The sequence below is a fragment of the Beta vulgaris genome, chromosome 4 (assembly GCF_026745355.1).
Source record: "Beta vulgaris subsp. vulgaris cultivar EL10 chromosome 4, EL10.2, whole genome shotgun sequence".
NCBI lineage: Eukaryota > Viridiplantae > Streptophyta > Magnoliopsida > Caryophyllales > Amaranthaceae > Beta > Beta vulgaris.
In genome coordinates, this window is record NC_079205.1 from 19837875 (window position 1) to 19862499 (window position 24625).

Consider the following 24625-nt stretch of genomic DNA (forward strand, 5'->3'; position numbering starts at 1 on the left):
TCGTTTTATGCCATATCATGTACTTTGCAGTTTCCGGACACATAAATAACCTTTGCAACCTTTTCTTAATTGGAAAATACCTCAGAATTTTAGCAGGAATTTTATAATCCTTCCCATTAGTCTTTTCTTTATTAGTTACTTTCCACCTTGAAGTTTTGCAAACACAACAACTTGTTGCATTTGCGTGCTCCTCCCAATACAACATGCAGTCATTAGGGCATGCATCAATCTTCTGACAATCTAGCCCTAAAACTCGTAAAACATTTTTTGCTTCATTAAGAGACTTGGGCAAATTTGCATCGAGTAGTGTATCTCTGAATATTCCTAACAAAGCCGACATTGCTACATTGCTCAACTTATGGTCACACTTGTATATAAATAGATGAATAAGAAAGGACAGTTTGGAAAATTTCTTGCAACATGGATATAATTCTTGTTGACCTTCTTCTATTAATCTATAAAACTTCTTTGCATCTTCATTTGGCCCTTCTCTCATTGTATCATGCAACAACCCTCTATGTCATCATTCATGTCTAATATCGCATCATGTTCTTCTGTCACATCTGGTTCTTTTTCAATATTTATATCTAAGTCTAACAACTTATCAGTTCTGGGAACAAAACCATTAACAATGATATGATCCCTAACAACATTTCTATACTGCCAATAACGATAATGACAAACATTGCAAGGACAACAAATCTGGTTCCCTTGTGCTTTAATAGCAAAAGCCTTACGAATGTACTCCTCAACTCCTTCTTCATATTCATCGCTCCATCTTTGAAGCATCCACCACTTTTTATCTACGTTATCCATTTTGTTCTTTAACCATATGTTGCAAGCCAGAACATTAAGTTAGCATCCAATTTTAAATATTATAAAAATCCTCAAATTTTAAAACAAATTGTTAATATGAATTTGAAAAAAAAGTAGGTTATGTTAAGTATACATATGGTTAGTAACTTACAAGACACTTTTACTTCTGTCTCAATGCTCTAATTAAGGAAAAAATTATTTTAGCTATGAAATAAAGTAGGTTTGTTATTATTTCTCGACAACTAAAGCAAATAATCCATGTGACAACTAGAATAAAATCAGGAAAAAATCATGGTAGTAGACATTTCTCGCAAATAGTTAAAAAGAAGCACATGATTTGGGGAAAAAATAGGAATAATCATGGATTAAGTGCCTAAAAAAAAGAGTGTTAATCCTAAAGCAAATAATAGACAACTCGACTTACAGAGAAACAAAATCAGTAGCAAAAACAAGACAAAGAAAAATTAGTGTAGCAAAGAATATAGAAAATCCTAAATAATCCCTCAAATTGGTTGAAGATTAAAGTTGTTAATCTGAAACAGACCTTGAAAGGAAGATCCGAGGATACAATCTCGTCGTAAAAGTCGAATTTCCCGGCAATCCTTTTTGCTCGTTCTTCTTATCTGTTCCTTAATCAAGGTGAAGTGAAGATGAAAATCAGAGATTTCGTGTAAAAACTCAGTCAATTTTTATGAAAAACTTCACAAAACAGAAAGAAAACTACCTTAACTTTGGAGCTCGACTGGATTTTGTGGCTTTTGAAGGATTTCCCGAATTCCCAAAACAGAAGAAACGCACCTTTGAAGTTCGAAATTTTCGCCTCTTTTGCTTGTTTTTCTTTGAATTTCGCCTATGTGAAGTAGTGTTTGTGAATTTCGCCCCTTCCCTCTTCCTCTTAGTATACAATTGGGTAAAATTCAGTTCGTGATTTCAGTTCATAGGATAGATTTGGGATGGGAGATTGAAATTCGTTGGCAAACATGCAATTGATAGGGTAAAATTCATTTCGTGATTTCAGTTACCTGATCATGAGCAATGGGTTTCCTTGTTTTTAGGGAGATAAAGGCGCTGTTGTTCATGACTTTGAGAAGTTTTAAACTTTGTGAAATAAATCGAGGGATTGTTAGCGCGTAATATTTTGTGCGTGCGTGGCAATGCAACAGTACAATAAGCTAATATATATACCTAATGCAACGACCATCCGAAGTCGTTGCAATAGATAATATATCTAACGCAACGACCATCACTAAGTCGTTGCAATAGATATATCTAATGCAACGGTTACTATAAAGTTGTTGCAATAGCTTAATCTATGAACCTAAATTGAAATGGGCCGTTGCAATAGATGATCCTACTGCAACGGTATAAAAAATAACCGTTGCAATAGCTTATTTTAACCATTGCGTTTGATTAAAAATGTAGTAGTGATGTTGAGTTTGAGGAAGGTTCTGAATCTGAGTTGCTACAGAAGCAAGTGAAAAGTGATGAAGAAGCTTTTGAATTGTACAATGAGTATGCTTTTAAGTTTAGTTTTGGTGTTCGTAAGGGTAAAACAAGGTGCAGGGTCAAAGATGGTAGTATTTGTATGAGACAAATGGTTTGTTGGAGGACTGGTTTCAAGAATGTGAATAATGTAGGACATAAATCGTATTCAAAGGTTGATTATAGAACTGGTTGCAGGGCTTATGTCCAATTTCATGTTGATGAAGATGATGTTTATACTTTGGTTGCACATGTTATGGGACATAATCATGCAATGGTTCCACTTCATAAGCGTCATTATATTAGGTCACATAGATTAGTACGTTCTGAGCAGTTGGCATTTATTTCAAACTTGAAGAGAAGTGGAATTCCTGTAGCAGATGTTATTCGGGTTATGAGGAAAGAAGTTGGGGGTTCTCCTAACCTAGGGTTTATTGCAAGTGATGCCTATAATGCTCTTGCTGGTGAGAAGGTTAAAAGTATTGATTTTTCTGACTCAAATCAGTTGATAAAGTTTTTTACACAAAGGCAAGCAAGTGAGGCTGATTTTTATTATGATGTGATTTTTATTATGATGTGCAGTTGGATAATTGTGGGAATTTGGTTAGTTTTTTTTTTAGAGATGGGAGGATGAAAAGGGATTATTTGATTTTTGGTGATGTTGTGATTCATGATACAACATATCGTACAAATAAGTATGAGTTGATATGTGCATTTTTTGTAGGAATAATCATCACACGAACAATATCATGTTCGGATGTGCTTTCTTGCTCAATGAGAAAACTGATTCATTCGTTTGGCTATTTGATTCATTTGTGAGATCAATGGGTGGAAAAAAACCAATCACTATGATAACTGATCAGTGTGCAGCAATGGGAGCAACATTGAAAGTTGTTTTGCCATCAGTGAACCATCGTCTCTGTACTTGGCATATTGGTAAGAATTCAAAGAAGAACATTCCAGACTTGAGGGCACAAGATGATATTGTTGATGTCTTTAATACTGTTTTGAAGTACAGTGATACAATTGCGGAGTTTGAATTCTATTGGCAAAGGTATAATTTGATTCTTCTGCTATTTTATTTACTCATTTGATGTGTTTATATGTTGAACATATTTCAGTCAGAAAAGGAACATTGCTTTTTTATGTAGAACATTGTGTTTCTCTATTTAGAACAAATGTGTATTAATGTAGAACAATCGTGCGTTTGATGTAGAACATTATACTTTTCTATTTAGAACAACTGTTTATTTTTGTAGAACATAGAACATATTTAATACTAGAAGAATAGAACATTTAGTTCACGAAATAGAACATTCAAGTTATAAGAATAGAACATGCAGTACATAAAATAGAACATAAAACATAGAACATATCTAATTGTTCAGTGAGTTTTTGAAGATAGAACATTCAAGGCAATAAGATAGAACATTCAGCTTTTGAAATAGAACATAAATTATATAACATGTATAGTTGTCTATTCAGTTTTGTAAATGAAAATAGAACATTCAAGTTATAAGAATAGAACATTCAAGTTATAAGAATATATAGAACATCCAGTGCATAAAATAGAACATAAAACATAGAACTTATTTAATTGATAGAACATTATATGTAGAACATAATGAATTTGATGTAGAACAAGCCACAATATAATGTAGAACGTTTCAGAGTTTAGAACAATTTAGAACAATTGTTTGATGTAGAACATTATATTTTTCTATTTAGAACAACTGTTTATTTTTGTAGAACATAGAACACATTTAATACTATAAGAATAAAACATTTAGTTCACTAAATAGAACATTCAAGTTATAAGAATAGAAAATGCAGTACATAAAATAGAACATAAAACATAGAACATATATAATTGTTCAGTGAGTTTTTAAAGATAGAACATATGTAATAGAACATTCAATGCAATAAGATAGAACATTCAGCTTTTGAAATAGAACATAAATCATAGAACTTGTATAGTTGTCCATTCAATTTTTTAAATTAAAATAGAACATTCATGTTATAAGAATAGAACATCCAGTGCATAAAATAGAACATAAAACGTAGAACTTATCTAATTGATAGAACATTATATGTAGAACATAATGAATTTGATGTAGAAAAAGCCACAATATAATCTAGAACATTTCAGAGTTTAGAACAATTTAGTTTTATAAATAGAACATGTTATAGCTTAGCTTTAGAACATTTTACTTTAATAAAAGAACATATGCTGTTATATTAGAACATTATCTCTGATTTGTTATTTTTCATTCTTGGCTGTTCAGACGGCTCTCTTGGTTGTGATGTTTGGGTGGAATCAATTTGCAAAGAAAAGGATGGAGGAGTTAATTCCAAAAGTGATATTTTCTTTCCTTCATATGTGTCAGTAGCTTGTGTTTCAATTTTTTTGAGAAGCTCTCCAATTTCATCACTAGCAAATAATTCCTCATCTTGGCTAAGAATATTTGGGGTCTTCTCTTGGCTACTTTGTGAAAGTTTCACTTTGTGTGCACACTTTTCCCACATCTCACTCAAAACATTTGCTATTATCTCTTCAATTTCATTGGTTTTGAAGATTTGTTGGGAAAGTTGTAATAAGTAGCCAAATCTTGAGAAGATTCCTCCAATACTTTTTACCAATTTGCTGAACTCCTCTATGAAATCCTGTAGAGAATATAATACAAGATTTTGAACAACTGTCCATCTGATTTTGAACATCTTACCATTATATATAGAACATTTTAGTAGTAGATTTTAAACATCATACAACTTGATTAGAACTTATACTTGTTTCATTTTTATTTAGAACAAACTTTCATTTCATTTAGAACATTTTAGGCCTTAATTTAAAACATTTTGCAATTTCAGATAGGACATGCATTTTATGTAGAACATAATCAGTTTAATTCTACATCTCAATTATCATTTAGAACATTATACCATTAAAGATAGGACATTTTAGAATTAAATGTTAGAACATTAAAACAAGTTTGCATATCATTTAGAACAATATATGATTTATGATATAACATTTTAGACGATAACTTTAGAACATTTTACAATTAAAGATAGTACATGTATGAAAAAAATACATTTATCATTTTCATTTAGAACATCTATGCATTTTATGTAGAACACAATCAATTTATTGTTTGAACATTTATACCTTCAAATTTGATGGTGGTTGATGTTGTTGTTCAACATTCTCTTGGTGGGTGCTTGTTGTTGCTTGTTCTGGTTGTGGTAGTGGTGGGAGTTGAAGTTGTTCTATAGGTTGATGAAGATCAGGTTGAATTTGTTGTTGTTTCATAGTTGGTTGTTGTGGTGGTTGTGGTGGCGCTGGTAGTAGAGCAAGTGATTGTTGTTGTTGTCCAATCTTTGCTAGAACAAGACTTTTCCCAAATCCTTGTTGTTCTTCTATTTTCATTGTTTGCTTGATCATATTCCTCTTCCAGCATGATATGATCGGGAATTCTCTTGGGAATGTCTTGTTTTAAACCCTCACACGGTCAAAATAGCAAAGCTTTTGGAAATCAAAGAAGGCATTAGTTGTTATTGTATAAATAGAACAATCAGGGCATAAAAAAGAACATGGTTATAGAAGTAGAACAACTAGTTCATATAATTGAAACCTTTATTCAATAAATTAGAATATATAGTATATATATTTAGAACATAGGAAATAATATACAATAAAACATATCTGTCATAAAAGTAGAACCTTCAATATAGAACATGTAGCATATATACTTAGAACATATAAAATAATATAGTATAATAGAACATATATGATAGAACATTCTGTGCATACAATTAGAACATTTTTAGTTGATTGTTTAAAACATGAGTTTATAGAACATACAGTTATAGAAGTAGAACATTTTTAGTTGATTGTTTAGAACATGAGTTTATAGAACATATACTTATAGAAGTAGAACATTCTGCCCATACAATTAGAACATTTACTCAATAAATTAGAACATATAGTATATATACTTAGAACATAGGAAATAATATACAATAGAACATATATGTCATAAAAGTAGAACATTCAATATAGAACATCTAGCATATATACTTAGAACATAGAAAATAATATAGTATAATATATACAATTAGAACATTTTTAGTTGATTGGTTAGAACATTATAGAACTTGAGCTTATAGAACATATTCTCAAAGGGAAAAGAACATAAAACAGAACATTATCATACATAATGTAAAAATTGTTCAGAGAAAAAGGAATTTACCATCATGAAGCGCACTGGTCCAGTGAAATAACTTTTACCGTCGTTCCTCAGTTCTTTAACTGATGTTATCAAGCTGTCAACAACATATCTGGACCAGTCCAGATGACTTATATCACCAGCAGTTATAACAGATTTAAGGAACTTTGTGTTCACTTTTGGATTTGTTGTTGACTTGATGAGACAGTTGACAGCAAAAACAAGGAAGTCTGTCTGGAAGTGTTCAGTGACAGGTACATTTTCCTTCAAACATGCCTCTAACTGTTGAATTGTTGGAGTACCACCTATAAATGTAGATGAACATTATAATTTGCTTCAAACATGTCTTTAATTTGCAAATATATTATAATTTAGGTAAATCAAATAGAACATTTATCCATCAGATATCGAACATAAAATAGAAATTCAGTTTGTAAGAATAGAGCATCCACTTCATAAAATAGAACATATGTAATAAAATATTCCGCTCAAGAAATAGAACATTAATGTGATAATAATAGAACATCTAACTCATAAAATAGAACATAAAACATAGAACATATCTAATAGTTCATTCAGTTCTTGAAAATAGAACATATGTAATGGAACATTCAATGCAATAAGATAGAACATTCAGTTCATGAAATAGAACATCCAAGTTATAAGAATAGAACATCCAGTTTATGAAAAATAACATAAAACATAGAACATATCTAATAGTTCATTCAATTGTTGAAAATGAAACATATGTAATAGAACATTCAAGGCAATAAGATAAAACATCCAGTTCATGAAATAGAACATCCAAGTTATAAGAATAGAACATATGTAATGGTTGGACTACCACCTCTAATATTCAGATGTCTTCTCCAAAGTGTCATAAACTCCATGTGGTTCAACACCTTTTCTGATTTGACCTCCTTCCCCTCATGACCACCAATTGGTAGTCCATACACAGAATATGCATCTTCTTCATTAATTGTGAGTTCTTCTTATTTTTCAAGCATAACTGAACACCTATTAATGTTGAAGTGGTCAACAAAGTATTGTGTGAATGCTGTACTGTATTGTGGGAAGTCGAGGTTTAAGAGTGGTGCAAAACCCATTTCATGCACTTCTTGCTTTTGTGCATCTGTCAATTGTTTTGCTATTTCCATGAATTTGGAAGCCGTGTGTCTCGCGTTGTAGCCTTTTTTTGTGGTTTTGATGGTGTTGGTGTTTCACTTTTTGTTTGTTCTTCTTTTTGGGTTGTGCTCTTGAACTTTATCTTTTTTGGTTCGTCAATATGTTCTTTTTTGTTTCTTTTCTGCTTTTGAGTGGGCAATGTTGTTGATTCAGTGGGTTGTGTTTGTTCAGTGAGTTGTTGAGTTTGGATTGGTTGTGTAGGTTGAGTTAGTGGCAGAGTTGATGACTGTGATAGTGAGTGAGATTGTGCTGTTAACATGTCTTGATCAGCATTACTGATATAAACAAGTAATACCAAAAGAATAGAACATTTAGTTCACGAAACAGAGAATAGAACATCCAGTACATAAAATAGAAAAACCAAGTAAGACCAACCACACCATTGTGACAAAAAAAAGATGAGTTGGTGGGAGTTTTAGTGGGATGTGAGGTGTAAGAAGGAGGAAAGGAGAGAGAAAAAAAAAACTCCAAGACCAAGTAAGACCAACCCACCCCATTGTAGATGCTCTAACCCTCTTCTCTTCTTCTTATATTGATTTCATTCCATTGAATAGTGAATAATTGTTAATAACTTTTTGATGTGGAATAGTTGTTGTTGGTAGTGTGATATTGAAGGTACTGAATCATCATTGTTGTGAATTAATATATTAATGTTTAATAGTGGTTGTGTGGTCGATATCATAAATATAATACTACTGAATTTTTGTGACTTGTCACTGGTCAATTCATATTGGAGAAGTTTTTCTTACCTATGTGATAACTAAAGTTGGTGTAATGTTGGTTTTATAAATATTTGTGATTCTAAGTTCTAAAATTAGTTTAGTAAAATGTCTTGATTTAGTTTTATTAATGGAAGCATAGTTATAGTTAAATTGAATTGTAAGTTGCCTGATGGATTATCTACTCGATAAGAGGTTGTCATCTAGATTAGTAGGATGATTTACATTAAGAGTAATAAGAAATGATTAATGATATTGCTTGGATTGGTTTATTTGATTAGTTAATTATTGAGAAAGGACAATTGATATTACTTATTATTATTGGAGTGGAATCATGAATTGAGTTAGTTTTATATAAGTAAGTTAGAGGAAAAATACTTGAATTAGTTAACAAGTAAAGAATTGAAAGGGTATGAGTTAGTTAGAGGTGATTTATCTTTCTTGATTCTTATATTCAAAGGAAGAAGTTAAACCTTAAAACGTATTCATGTTATAGAGTAGTGGTTTGGGTTCATTGTTACTTATAAGCAATGAGTATTGCAGTCAATAAGTTAAGTTATATAGGTATATGTTAAATAGTTAAAAACTGTTTATCTAAACTTTAAGAATGGATTGATTATGTCAATTTAGTTGACTAAAGAAAGGAAAAGGATTAATTAAATGTTGATAATACCAAGATTGTTAGAAGTAAACTTTTTTGCGAGATTCATCTTCTAATATACTTGAGTTAATGTGATAAGGATACCCTATAAACGGATTGATATATTAAAGTTGGAACACTTATCTGGAGTTACAGAAAGGATGTAAAATGTCCATTTTCTTTCATAATACTTATCAAGTAAATCTAGTACTTTAATAAACTACTTTGATTTTGAATGAAATGTTCTAAAGTATAGTATTAGCTACTTCTTTGTCAAATGACCAAGAGTGGAGTTAATTAAAGTCAGCTTGTAGATCCAATTTGATTGACTTTTAAATAAAGAATGTGAGTTGGTTGGAGATGGAAATAGTTCTGAAATGATTGACTAGTCATGGTTAAAAATATGAAGAGCATGTGAGTTAGTTTACGTCACTATAAATTAGATTAGTGAAGATGTATTTAATAAAGTATTTTAGTTTGATAACTATAAATGGAATAATATAATAAAGCTGGGCTATTTGACTCGTGTTCGCTAAAATGAGATTTTGGGACTATTCGATTAGCGTTCACTAAAACAAGTTAGTGCAAAGCTCGTGTGAGTATAAGTTCTTAAATTGCGTAAAAGAAGCTCCACTTATATGGTTGCATAACTTCCTAATTAGAGTATTAATTTGAAATATGTATTTATAAGAGTTATATGTCAAATGATTATGGTTATCTACGAGGGAAATCACTTAGTTTTGTTCGTTATTCCAAAATCGTCATTAAGGATTACTAAATTATTGGATGAGTTATATGAATGATCTGATTGAGTTATGAACGATAATCGAAAGGAATCTAAAAGGGGAAAAGTAGCCTCGTCTGAGTCGACGGATGAGGTGACACGAACAGTGCCCCATGGAATGTTAACCTTGGGGGCCCCACACAGAAACCTGTCCATTGCTCTGTGGGGTGAAACATGTGGAAGACTGATGAAATCAGCGCAAAAATGTACTCCGGACTAGTCGCGATTATTGGTCAAAAGTAAAGCGAATGGTTGGGTGACGACCCCCACTGTCGGAGTGTAATATAAGCTTTGTCTCCTCCGCCGCGTTCTCTTTCCCCCTGGTTCAAAGAAAGTTATCTCAATTTCTGAAAGTTATATTGATATTGGATTCCAGGTAAGGAATCATATCAGGTAAGTAATGAATGTTTATTCAGTGTATGAATATGGATATCGATATCGGTTTCTTGATAAGGAGGCATGTCATGGTAAGTGATACTCATGTTAGATTTCCGATAAGGAATCGTATCTTGTTATGTGGATTCCCGATAAGGAATCATTATAGTGAAAGTGGTTATGATATTTATTGCTTGATAAGAGGTTGCTTATAAAATATAAGAAAGTGATTGATAGAGTATGAAAGCATAAGTTTGGATCTCTGATAAGAAAATAATTAAAAGAAAGTAAAGTATATTGCTTATATCAAAGTTGGTAAACCCATATTCCTTATAAGGGATCGTGATATGTTGAAAGGTTAACTAATTAGTTTTTATATGAGATATGTATCTGTTACAAGATTGCTTGAAATCACGTTGTTGGGTTTGCTGTTATGTGAATGATGGTGTAGTAGGAAAAGAACAGTCAGATAATGATATAATAAGTATGTTGGTAACATGAGTTAATGTGATGCATGTTATGACAATGTGACTATGTTGACTGCTGAGTCGTTTTCAAATAAAAGCCACCAAAGTATGTGTTAAGCTTCTTTACGGGTTTAGTACTCAGCTTTGCTGATGTGTGTGTCGTTTTATCATTTCTGTGGCCTGTCATTTGGTGGGTGGCAGTATCTTAAATGTTTCAGGTTGAAGTCGTAAGTTAACCTTTTGCAAGTTGAAGCTAATACAAGCTAGAGCAGTATTATAGTTATTATCGAAGTGAGGACGCTTGACTTTGTAATAGTTAATTATTAATCTTTTGTTTTAGCTCTTTATATTTAAGAGTCATTAGTGCTCCTGATTCTCTGTTGGTTGTTGCTCCACGAAAGCGTTGAGGTTGTTGAGCTTTGGGATCTGAAAATACTTTATAAATGGAAATTGTAACTGGTTCATATTATTTCTCACTTTAGAGTTGTCATATTTCAAAGGAAACTCTGCTGAATTTCCTATAGAAATTTATTGAAACAGAGTCTGAGAATCAGGGCATTGTTATAATAGTTAGTTTGAGTAGAATAGAATTGGGAATTGAGTTCCACACTCTCTGATGTAGTTTGGTGAGTGTATGGTAATAGTTCGGGTTATATCGACTAGAGTCTCTTTCGCTGTACTTAATCCTCTGTAAGCTGGTCGGGAGAATTAGGGCTATTACACCTAACCTCAAATAGGTTGTAAAAAAAGAGATCATAAAACTGCATCACACGGGAATCATCTACGCTATCTCATATAGCAAGTGGGTGAGCCTATTCACGTGGTTCCGAAAAAAGGAAGCACGACTATAGTTGAGAATGAGAAAGGAGAAATAATTTCCACCAAAACTATCACCGGGTGGAGAGTTTGTATTGATTATAGGAAAGTGAACAAATCCACCCGCAAGGACCATTTCCCCCTTCCCTTCATTGACCAAATGTTGGAGAGGCTTGCTCGTCTTTCACACTTTTGCTTTCTTGATGGTTATTTATTAGTAGAATAAATGCTATTTGCTGCGGTGATATGGCTGCGGTTTTACCTATACACAGCAATGTAGCACGCAAAAACAAAAGAAAAATGTTTGAAAAAAAGTTGACATTTGACCAGACATATTGTTGCGGTTTATGACAAGAATCGCAGCAATATATTAAAAACTTAATATTTTAATATATTGTTGCGGTTCCTGTCAAAAACCGCAACAATATACTCACCAAAAAAATAAAACCTGAAATTTAAGTTAAGTGGGGCGCCCCTCTCTCTTTCAAATCTCCCTCCCATATATCCCCCTCTCTTGTAAGCCCTAAAAAATACTCCCAGCCTCTCTCTCTTCCTTCTCCCAGCCGCTTTCTCTCTTCCCTCTCTCTCTCGAAATTCCGGTCTCCCTCTTTCTCTTCCCTCTCTCTCTTGTAAACCCGAAAATCTCCCTCTCTCTCTTCCTTTTCGTTCGTCTAGTAGCTTCCCTCCTCAAAAACCTACCGACAGTTCAGTTTGTTCATGGATGAACGTTCAGTTCGTTCGTCGGTCGTTCGTCCCTCCTCACCCACCGGCAGGTTTTCTTTTCTCCTAAAACTCAAAGCCCTTAATCCCTCACTCTCCAGATCTCCGGCGCTTTCTCCCTCCTCACTCACCGGCAGGTTTTCTCACTCCTCTCAACGTTCGTCGTTCGTTTTTCAAGCAATGGGTTTCGACTATTCTTCTTATCTAGAAAAGGTGCAGGATGTACCATGTTTAGATCGATCCATTTGTTATTTTTTTCAGATCAGTTTTTTATTTTTTTGTAACATATTTCAGTTTTTATTATATCTTTTGTAATTAGTCATTTAGTTATAAGGTTATTTTTTTATTTTTGTAATTAGTCATTTAGTTGTAAGGTTTTTTTTTTATGATTGTAATTAGTCATTAGGGTAAGGTAATTAATCTTATGTTATTTCATCTTCAGGTTGTGTGAATTTGGTGGATAGTGAATGGGTAAGTTGTATGGTTTTAATATTTCAAATTTAATTGCAAATTGAAAAAAAAAAATTTTGCTAGTGCTGGGACCTATTGCTGCGGTTTCTGGCCCAGAAACCGCAGCAATATTTCGTGTTAACTAGATAATAAATAAAAATATTGCTGCAGTTTGTCCTAAAAACCGCAACAATATTTGTAGATATTGCTGCGGTTTAAAACCGCAACAATATAATTAATACCTATTGCTGCCCCCTTAATTGATGCGCGCCCAAAACCGCAGCAATATGCCACTTTTTGACCGTAGCAAATAGCATTTATTCTACTAGTGATTCCGGATTCTTTCAAATCCCCATTCATTCGGATGACCAAGAGAAAACCACCTTTACTTGTCCGTATGGGACATTCGCATATCGAAAGATGTCCTTTGGTTTGTGTAATGCCCCATCCACTTTTCAAAGGTGTATGACAGTAATCTTCTCTGACATGTTAGAGGATTCTATCAAGGTGTTCACGGATGATTTTAGCGTGTGGTTCGTCTTTTGACACATATTTGGTTAATCTTGAATGTGTCAAGAGACGAACCTCGTCCTAAATTTGGAGAAGTGCCATTTTATGGTCGAGGAAGCCATTATCCTTGGGCACAAAGTGTCAAATAAGGGCATTGAAGTGGATCCGACAAAGGTTTCGGTTATTGAGAAGCTTCCGCCACCGAACTTGGTGATGGGAGTTCGTGCTTTCCTTGGACATGCGAGGTTTTACCGGTGTTCCATCAAGGATTTTTTCAGAATAGCGAAACCATTGACTAATCTACTCGAAAAACATGTAGATTTTGAGTTTGATGAGTCTTGTATTAAGGCTTTTGAATCTTTGAAAAAACCCTTACATCTTCCCTCATTGTGCAAGCTTCGGATTGGAGCTTGGCTTTCGAACTAATGTGCGATGCTAGTGACTTTGCAGTGGGTCTTGTTCTAGGGCAACGAAAAGAAGGAAGGCTACATGTCATAGCCTATGCAAGTAGGATCTTGGAGGACGCTCAAAGGAATTATGCAACTCTGGAGAAGGAGATGTTGGCCGTAGTCTTTGCATTTGACAAATTTCGATCTTACTTGACCTGTAATTGTGGTATCCGATTTTTGACTGTTTTAATTAACAATCTGAATCCCACGAAAGTCTCTCATTGGACTTTGAGTTTTACAACACTTGGAAGTCGTCACCCTATTAACATCTGAATAGGGACAAATTAATTTAATAAATCATTTTAAAATCAATTTTAAGAAAAATCATTTAAAACGATGATGACTTCATATGGATAAGGCTTTTTTTAAGATTGGTCTTTCATACCCTGAGATAGGGTTCGGGGTTTAGGTTAAGAGGTGCAAATGTCAGGAACTCGTCTCCTCTTCCGTTCTAAAGAGTGGGCTCTTACTAAATGCGTTATTTTCCATTTTTAAGTAATCATGGCTATTAAAAAGAAAGAAAATCACATAATTTGCACATATACACATTAACCATCTTTATTTAGGACCAATATATCATTTGTACATGGTAGGTTTGAGCACTGAAGTTGCACTATGTACCAATCATTGCGGGATTGGAATCCACCCATGGATCAAAACCGTCGTAGTTCGAGCATATATATATATCACCCTAAATGGCCAATTCCACTGGGGGAAGAAGAGAGGGGAATAGATTATGAATAACTCAGTTTTAGAATTAAAAAAATCTATTTAAAATGAGGTAATCACTCCAATTAGTGATTGAAATTAAATTAAGATAATCACCTTAATTTGTGATCAAATATGAAGGATGAAAATAATCACCTTAATTAGTGATTAATAAGGAAGAAAATAAGTAATCACCCTAATTAGTGATTAAAATGAAAAAATAATCACCTTGATTAGTGATTAAGAATGAAGGTTAGGAAATAATCACACTAATTGATAATTATTAAGGTTTAAGATAATCACTCTAATTAGTGATCAAATATGATGAAAGGCTAAGCTAATCACCCTAATTAGTGGTTAACCAAGGTTTAAGATAATTACTCTAATTAGTGCTTAAATGAGAAAATAATCTTCCTAATTAACGATTATTAGGGTTTGAAGTAATCACTCTAATTAGATATTAAATGAGATTAAAGATAATCACCCTAAATAATGATTAAAGGAAGCTTGAGTTAACCGCTCTAATTAGCGATTAATCGAGGATTGAAATAATCACCTTAATAGTGATTACGTTTATGATTTCCGAAAGGTCTTAGAAGGTTTGCTTCCTAATTGAAGGCTTTTGAGAAATAATCTTAATTGAAGATTATTAAGTCATTCGGAGAGAAATGATCAATTTGAGAATGAATTTGGAGATTTGTGTTTGGCTAATTGAAATTTGGCAACTCAAAGTGAGACACGTAAAACGGCCTAAAATCAATTCGGAGATCATAATTACCAATCTAATTATGTCAAATTATATGATTAATCCATTTGAATATGGAGAACACATTTTTAAAATGTAAGATGGATCATCATACAATTTAACTTAGTTAGATTTGCAATTTTTCCTCTTAATTGAGATTGGGTCATTTGATTCATATACTATGATGATGTATTGGCCCAACATGCAATATTTGTAATATTGATTGCCCATTTTATTAAAAGAGTTGTGGAATTATTCATGATAATTATGCATAAACATCTCCATGTTTTTTTTATTAATTGAGTGATGCAATAACTATTTACAAAGAAATTATTATTACAACAACATGTACAAAAACTATGAACTATACAAATCTTCAATCTTGATCTTCGCCTTGATGCTCCTTGATCTTCACCTCCTTGAATAGGATTTGGAATTCATGTTTGTTTATATACTTGGAAAAATTAAAGCTTAATTAACCTCTTTGATTTTGATTTTTTATGACAATTATTGTTGATTTTTATTTACATGATAAAATGAGTCATTTTAAGATAAACTTAAGGAATTCATGATTTTTTATTCACATTTTCGTATGAAAAGAAAACATTTTTTATGAAAGTTGAGTTAATCACTTTATTTCATTTTCCAGATTGCCTTTTTATTCTTGTACTGACTTACAAAAACCATAACTTTGTGTAAAAAGTGTTAAAATGAATATATGATACATCTATGGATATATCAGTGAGTTCTTTATGTTGTATCAGAATTTCACAAATTTTTAGTGACCACTTGAATTATAGTGAATTTTATACTCAAATTGGTCAAAACAGGATCTTTATTCTGATAATACAGATAAAAAATGGAATGAAGTACGAAATTAAAATTGATTATAGTTACAGCATCACATTTTCAATTTTTATGGAGATGTTTATGCACAACAATCTTGAATTTTTTTATAAAATCATTTTTTGTGATGAATAAAAACTTGATTAAGAAAAATCACATAATCACATTGTTTCTTAAGAGTCACCCCATTAGAGATGACTATTATAGGTGGGGTGATTTAAGGTTGGGAACCTATTAGGATTTCCACATATCCAAATCACTCCAAAGATTAGAAAATGATAAGAAGAAAATAAGGAAAGAGTTAGTAGATGATTAAGAAAATAATTAAAATAACAAGAACTTCAACTTTACCTTGCTAGCTCAATGATGCACTTCCCTTTTTGCAAATTTGTCTTTTTTTTTTTTGTGATTTTCTTAATTTCTAAGTGAGTTTCTAAATCGTCTCAATTGCTAACTTAAACTCTTTTTGTGTTTTTTCCTTTTGATGAACTTCTTTTACATACTAATTAAGACTTTTACTTAGATGGAAAGATTAGGGAGGAGAAGATGAGAGAATTAGTGACTTTAAGTTGAACTCTTTTCAACTTGGTCTTTCCTTCGCCTATCGTATGTATCGGCTTGGCTTCGTCCCGAAGCAAGTTGTACTTGCAAGCGTGTGCGAGTAGTGGTTTTGAAGTGAATTTTGTAGGTTATTTATAGAGAAATGAAGGAGGTGAACTAGGGTTTCAAAGAGGGAGAAAATCAGATTTTTCATCCAAAAAATCTGATTTTTTTCATCCTTAATCACTTTAATGACATCATTCTAATGACCTCACCCTAATGACATCATCAAATGTCTTTGGAAACACAAATATTCTTATTCTCACATCTTTTCATGATTCTTATTCTCTAACTAATAGATAAATGATGTGTTTAGTGGATAAAGAATATATTCTTATTCTTTATCTAATGAACAATGACTTGACCATCAAGAAAAATGATAAATGCCAATTTTGGGATACGACTAAAATTCCGACACCAAATCGCGACTCTTTTTTTTTTCATTGTTCTGAATGGCTAACTTAAGACAATTAACAAAAACTCGTTAAATTAATAAAGACGAGCATAATTATATTATGAATCATTTTATTAAAACGGGGGGTTGTAGTTATTGACTATGACTCACGAAAATTATACTTCTAAGCCGAAACGGTATGATGAATACGCAAAAAAAAAAATGAAAAAAATCGTGCGATGGATTGAAACTCGCGCTCCGGGGCACACGCTCCACGATGCATGATGACTTTGTTATTTTTATTTTTCAAAACCTTTATTTATCCAAAAAAAGGGTTTTATCCGAAGAAGGGGTTCAAAATTTGGTGTCGACAGTAACAAGGCTGTTATGTATGCGGACCATTTTGCGGTTCGTTATTTGATGAGTAAGAAAGATGCAAAGCCTCGACCCATTATGTGGGTGCTGCTTCTTCAAGAGTTTGATTTTGATATGAAGGAGGAGAAGCGGACGAAAAATATGGTTGCTGACCATCTTTCTCGCCTCCCTCTTGATGAGAAGCTCTTGTACCCTTACGAGGTCCCTATTGAATAAGATTTGAGAGAAGAAGCATTATTCGCCATTCTGAATAATGAGATTCCGCGGTTCGCGGACAATGCGAACAATTTGGCTTGTGGGATTGGACCTCATAATTTTAACTCCCAAAGAAAGAAACAATTTTTCAAAGAAGCTTCGAGGTTCTATTGGGATGACCCACTCTTGTTTAAGAAATGCGCTGATGGACTCTTTAGGAGGTGTATGCCCAATCATGAGATGACCTCGGTGTTGAACCATTGCCATACCTTGACATGTGGAGGGCACGATGGAGCAAGCTCTGTTGCTATGGTGCTCCAATGTGGTATGTTTTGGCCATCATTGCAAAAGGATGCTCGACAAGTAGTTTTGAGTTGTGATAGATGTCAAAGGAGTGGTGGCATCAAAAAAGACATGAGATGTCTCAACAAAACATTCTGAAGATTGAACCATTTGATGTTTGGGGAGTCGTTTCATGGGTCCATTTGTTCCTTCTTTGGGCAATATGTACATTCTTATTGCGGTTGACTACGTAACTAAATGGGTTGAAGCCACTTCCTCCCCCACCAATGACCACAAGGTTCTGACCAAGCTCCTTAAGAAGATCATCTTCCCTCGTTTGGAGTGCCCCGAGTATTGATAAGTGATGGCGGTTCACACTTCGCCAAGAACCAACTAGAAGCACTTTTGAAGAAGTACGGGGTAAATCACAAAGTCGATCTTCCTTATCACCCCCAAACCCAAGGCCAAGTTGAAGTCTCAAATCGAGAAGTGAAGAACGTCCTTGAGAGAGTGGTCAATAAGATAAGAAAGGATTGGTCGTTGAAGCTTGATGATGCTCTTTGCACGCTCTTTGCACGACTTTCAAGATACCTATAAGGACCACTCCCTATCGCCTTGTGTATGTTATAGTATGCAATTTACCGATTTAACTAGCGCACAAAGCTTGATGGGCAATTAAAGAGCTCACATTTATCTTCACTTGGCGGGAGATGCTCGAAAGGAAAGGTTAGTTGAGCTTGAGGAGCTCCGATTTGAAGCATATGAGAGCTCGACATTGTACAAGGAGCAAACAAAGAAATGGCATGATCACCAGATTCAACAAAGAGGATTCTGGGTTGGAGACAAGGTCTTGTTGTTCAAATCAAGACTAAAACTCTTCCCAGGAAAGTTAAAGTCCAAGTGGTCGGGGCATTTCCAAGTGTCGAAGACTACCCCTTATGGAGCTTATGAGATTTTGGGGGAGAACCGTCCATTTTGGGTGAACGGTCAGAGATTGAAGCTTTATCATGATAATCACGCCATTGGTTCCGTTAGTTGTTTGATCCTTCGCTCACCCGAGCACATCTCTTGAAGAACGTATCCTTTTTAATCCAGCTAATGACTTGAAACAAGCGCTACACGGGAGGCAACCCGTTTCCTTTCTACCCTTTCTTTTACTTTATTTTATTTTCTTTTGGTTGTTAGTTTGATTTTTGCTTTATCAGCTAGCCATAAGAGCTACATTAGGAGATATGATTCTTATGAAAAGTTGAGTTAAAAGGAGTTGGTAAAAAAAGGGCTGAGAAAAACAGACAAGTTTGGTGAACCCGCCACTAGTAGAATCAATGCTTATTGCTGCGGTGATATTACTGCGCTTTTACCCGTACGCAACAATATATCATGTAAAATGAAAAGGAAAAATATAAAATAACCATATTGTTGTTGTTTCGGCCAAAAACTGAAACAATATGATTTCAATGGAATTTTTTTGACTATTTGACCAAACATATAGCTGCGAATTCTGACAAGAACCGCAACAATATATTAAAATAATATAAAAAAATATTATTTGAACCTATTGCTACGGTTCTTATAAAAAACCACATCAATAGGCTTTTCAAATTAATAATAAAAAGTCCATCTAGGGTTTCACACGCCTCTCTCCTCTTTTCTTCATCTTATCACACACCTCTCTTCTCTTCTTTCTTCCTATAACCTTCGCATCCTCTCGTATTCTCTCTTAACCCTTTCATCAGTTTCATGTTGTTCGAGAAAATGGCGCGCTGAATTCGTCGTTCTCGGCCCTGTTCTATGCTTTTTTTCTCTCTCTTTTCTCTCTTTCGTCGTTCTCGACGCTGAATTCGTGGTGGTGGTGTTTTTCGTCTCTAGTAGCCTCCAATGGGTATGTAATTTGTTGAAAATGATTACGATTATGAGAAATTGATTGATTAGGTTTTTAGTTTTGCATTGATTGTGTTTTTTGCTTTTGTGTGTTGTTGATTACGATTTGTTGTGTTTTATCTTCAGATCTAAATACGTTGATTACGATTTGTCGAGTGACGAAAACTCGACCCTTGGAAGACTCGCTCGTCGGCCGCGCTCGTCGTTCCACTCGAAGTCTTCGTCGTCCCTCAAAAGTCTCCAGATTTTGTTTTTTTTTTTTTGTTTTTTTTCTGCATTTGTATTTTTTTAAGATTCAATATGATGCTACGTTCTGATTTTTGGTTATTTTTTTTTAATATTTTTCTTTTGAATCTCTTTTCTTATATGTGTTGGATTTTGTGTATCTTTTATGTTTTTGAATTTTGTGTATCTTTTCTGTTTTTTTGAATATTTTTCTTTTGAATCTCTTTCTTTTGTTAGTTTTCTTATGATGTTAGTTTCGAAACTTGTATCTGAATTATTTGAGAAATTTGAATTTGCTGTGTTTTATTTTTTTTCAGTATTTTTATTTTTCAAATTTGATGACAAAATGCAAAAAAATAAATATTTCTTTTGCCTGTACTAGTACACATTGATGCGGTTTTCACTAGGAACAGCAACAATATTTCTTTTTTATTATTAACTACAACATATTGATGCGGTTTTCCACTAGAAACCGCAACAATAGCTTTGCAAATCTGGTATAAATTAAATATATTGCTGCGATTTTACCCAGAAACCGCAACAATATATTAATTACCTATTGTGCCCCCTTGATTGCCGCGCGGCCATAACCGCCACAATCGGCCACTTGATGACAACAACAATAAGAAAATATTTTCGGAAAATTAGAACGGTGCGCCAGCACTAAGTTGGGAAAAAACATAAACCTTTGGTGCGCCCGCACCACTCAGAGGTGTGCCCCAACCAATTTTAATTTTTTTTTCGAGAAAAACAGAAACCTTTGGTGCGCCCGCACCATTCTAATTTTTTTTTTGAAAAATTGGAACGGTGCGCCCGCACCAATTTTTCTAAAATTTTTCGAAAAAACATAATAGTTTGGTGCGCCCGCACAAACTTGCCCAGAATTTTGTTTCTGACAGAAGAGTTTGGTGCACCCGTACCACTTGCGAGGTGCGCCGCACCAAAACGCGAAAATCCTTTTTTTTTTCGGTCCTCACTTCATACTTCCTCTAATAATTTCGAAAACAACTCACCCTCACTCACTTTTTGTCTCTTCAAGAACTCTAGATCCGGCCACCCTCTCAAGTTTTTCGGTGACCTTCGACCACCTTCTCACTGAAATTTTCATCACCTTCATCTCTACATCACTCAAGAGCACACATTTTGGGGGTTTAACAAGCTTTGGATTTCTAGGGTTTGAAATTTGGGAATTTTCATCTCCATGTTGGTAAATTTCCTTCTAATCCTTGTTTTTCATCTATAATCTTGTTCTTTGGAATTCTAGTTTGTTTTCTTTTAGATTGCATGCTTGTTTTTCCTCTAACTTGTGATTATTCATGAAATTTGCCTAATTTTGTGCTTGATATTGTGATGAACTAGTGAGATTTTATGTTCTTTGTGAAAATTTTATAATTTGTAAAATTAATATGAAGTACATTGCATTATTTACTAAGTGTTGTTGAGAATTATTACACAACTTGTGGTTGTATTGTTGATTCATGTTTTGAGAAACTTTGTGAGTGTTTGAAAATCTTGGAGTAGATCTAGTTCTTGGTTGTTAGCAACTTTGTTGCTATTGATTGTGGGATTGTTAGCTGGTAGTTTCTAGGTTTAGTTTTTCTCTTTATTTTCATTTTCATTTGTTTGGGGAGTTAGTTTTGCTTTGTGCTATTGAATAGGACCGTCACTTATCCTTTCCCGTTTGAAAACAAAACAAATCTTTTTTTTTTTACAAAACACCACCATGGGAAGGAAAAGTGGCGAGGGATCATCCTCTCGGTCCAAGAGAGCTAAAACAGGGTCCTCCTCACAAGGACCCTCTTCTAGCTCTAATCCCCCACCCAACTATCCTGTAAAATTCCCCAATGTGGTTCACCGTCAAATCTTTACCAGACTTGCTGAGTGCACCCTTCGTCCCACGAAGTTCTACGACTATATTACCTGCACTCACCTTAACATCGACTCGATGATTGTTATGGCTGAGTTTTCGCAGGACGACACTGACTTGAAGACATGATGGCGCGATGACATGGTGACGTTTGACATAATGACGTAGCAACTATGGTGTGAAGACGTGACAGAGAACATAAGGTTGAAGCTGGCAATTATGTAGTAACAGTTTTGCTAAATAAGAAAGGAGCATAATAAGGCATAAAATCAGCCGTTGAGGAGCGCGGATTGTGACGTTGAAGCATAAATGGGAAAGATCTCCCATGATCAAAGGACCGAAATTAATGTAATAATTGTAGAATTTATTAGATATTCGTTGGAAAAAGCCAAAGAGAAAAGGAGGCATACAAAAGAGAAGTAAGGATCATTAGTCAAGGACTACGCAACATTATTAGAATTAAGCTAAGGAGAAAGATATTACTGTAACGATTGTCACTTGCTAAGAAGGACAGTAAACCATAGTAGATTGGTGGATCTCCATCCACCCGCGGTTTTTACCCATCTTCTTTGGGGTTTTCCGCATCACCATTTCTGTGTGTTCATCCCCTTTGATCCCCATTGCATTCATTCATTACATTATTACATTATCTTACGCATAATCTGGTTGAATCGTCCTAAACTTTAATTTCATCGCAAGAGATAAATTTTAGCTTAAATAATTTGGCAACCACCGTGGGGCATAACCAGATCAACTACTGTTCAAAATCCATCAAATGGGGGAAAGACCTAATCTCGAGGAAATGCAGAGACAATATGAGCAAATGAGAGCAGAAATGCTCGAAATGAAGCAAGCTAATGAGCGGCTAGCTACCGACTTCACGACATCGCAGGAAAGAATCCAGAAATTGCAAGAGGAGTAAGCATCATCCAGAGCTTCGAAGGTCCGACGTCGCGCTAATTCGAACGACATCCCCTACATGAGGGACCTCTCTGAGTCAGACGAAGAAGAGCCTGAAAATTACAAAGAGCCATTGAATAATGAAGAGAACGATCAAGGCGAAGGAGAAGCAAATCTTATGGCAAAGCGCATGATCCACTGTCACCTTATTGAGTACTTTGAACATAAGTCGGGAGCCGAACACGGGGGTTTTGACTATCCAATGTCACCTTTTTCAATCAAGTCAGAACACTCTTATTTGACGAATTTTGTGACGCCTTTAGGATGGATTCCAGTGCCCCTTGTGATACCCCTTTAGGCACCATTTGGCAGGGGTACAATGAACAGGAATGGTGGGCTAAGATTACCAATGGCACCACTCCGTTTCGGACGAACGCGTCCAAAGCCTCAGAGATAATCCATCTCGCTCTCCGTTACTTCCATAGGATGTTGGTTTATACCATCTTTCCTAAACAAGAAGTCGGGCAATGGCGAAGGAAAAGCTCTTTGTTCTTTGGTTGGCTACTGATGGGGCCACCTTGGAGCCCGAATTAATTTCGCCACTCTCTTCCTTAACCGATTGCAAGATATTCGGGAGGAGGGGGTACTACGGTATCCGGGGAGGTCGTTTGTGGTGGAATGATCACCCGGATAGCGTCTTACCTCATGTTGGACGAGGACCTGACTCGCTTGGAAGACAGCAGATGAAATTTCTGCGTCATTACAAGGCACCAAACTGCATTTCGATTGTGGGGGGGGGGGGGAGACCATATTGTTACATGAACACCGAGTTAATTTGGAACCCCCCGCTGACTGTGAAAACCGTTGGCGGGTTCCCCCTCCTATCGACCCTCAGGACCGCTCTGATAGGACCTTCATTTAGTCCACCACTGTGGAGGGGGTACCACGGGCTTTGAGAGTTCCGAGGTCCGACCACCGCATTCCTGTGAGTGAGGTGGCCGAACCTTCCTCCTCCTAGTCTTTCGATGTGGCTACGTAATGGTGGCCATCGCCTAGATACAGGCCTCTCAGAAGGCCAATCACCGTGCAGTCACTGCTACCCGTGTCGGTATCTGCATTGACCTTGACCATGTGTCTAGGGTGGCTTGGCGAACTCACCTCGCCAATGTCCACTCCGGACATGAACCTCCTTTCCTTAACCATCTCGACTACCCTCCTACCTTCGACCCTCGTGAAGGGACATTTGTGGAGCCTCCTTACTGCCCCTACCCCCACTACCCGTCTTACTTCCCCGACGGGTACATAGGTGGGTATTTCCCTCCTAATCCCTCTCCCGATGGGGGTGATGGTGAGAACTATTAGGTACTATTCATGAACCCCTCCTCCCTCTCCCTCCTTTTGCAACTCCGAGCGCAGAGTTTCGCTTAAGCTTGGGGGGCTTGCATGTATGCTTATGTTTTTGGGAGTTTGGAGTCATATGTGGTTAGTAGTGTAGGGTACTATAGGTTTTAGGTGTAATTCGATGATTGGTCATATCTTCTTGGTCTTGTTTCCCCCCACCCCCGTTTCTTGTTTTTCACCTTTGTACAACGTGTTTTTGGTAGTCTTGCTTTGCATAAAAAAAAATTCATTAAACAAAAGAAAAAAAATCATTTTCTTTTATTCTTTTTCTTTTATTTTTATTTTTATTTTTATTTTTATGCATTTGGGATAGCTTGGTTGCATGCATGATTTGTGGTTAAGAGTGTTCATAACTTGATTGGAAGATCTTCCCTACATTATACTTGATAATTTTGGATGCCATATTGTGACTTTAAGTGATTCCTTAGCACGATAACTTTTGGTAGAATCTTTTTGAAATTCGGCGAGTTGGTTTGGATTGCCTTGTCCCTTGTCCGACGAACCCCGAAGGAGGGCCAAGAACCTCGTAAGACTCATTCACAACCCTCACCATTGATCGCTTAACTT

General features: G+C 35.0%; 1 protein-coding gene across 1 annotated transcript in view; it reads left to right on the forward strand.

Moving 5' to 3' along the window:
* Window positions 1-1851: 1851 nt before the first annotated feature.
* The window catches only part of LOC125496530 (protein FAR1-RELATED SEQUENCE 5-like), a 34830-nt gene continuing 12056 nt past the window's right edge, over window positions 1852-24625 (forward strand). The window contains exons 1-4 of the mRNA XM_057393981.1: window positions 1852-1946; window positions 2239-2826; window positions 2881-2901; window positions 3023-3352. Coding sequence (XP_057249964.1) covers window positions 1852-1946; window positions 2239-2826; window positions 2881-2901; window positions 3023-3352 — 1034 coding nt within the window. The remainder of the gene's footprint in view (window positions 1947-2238; window positions 2827-2880; window positions 2902-3022; window positions 3353-24625) is intronic.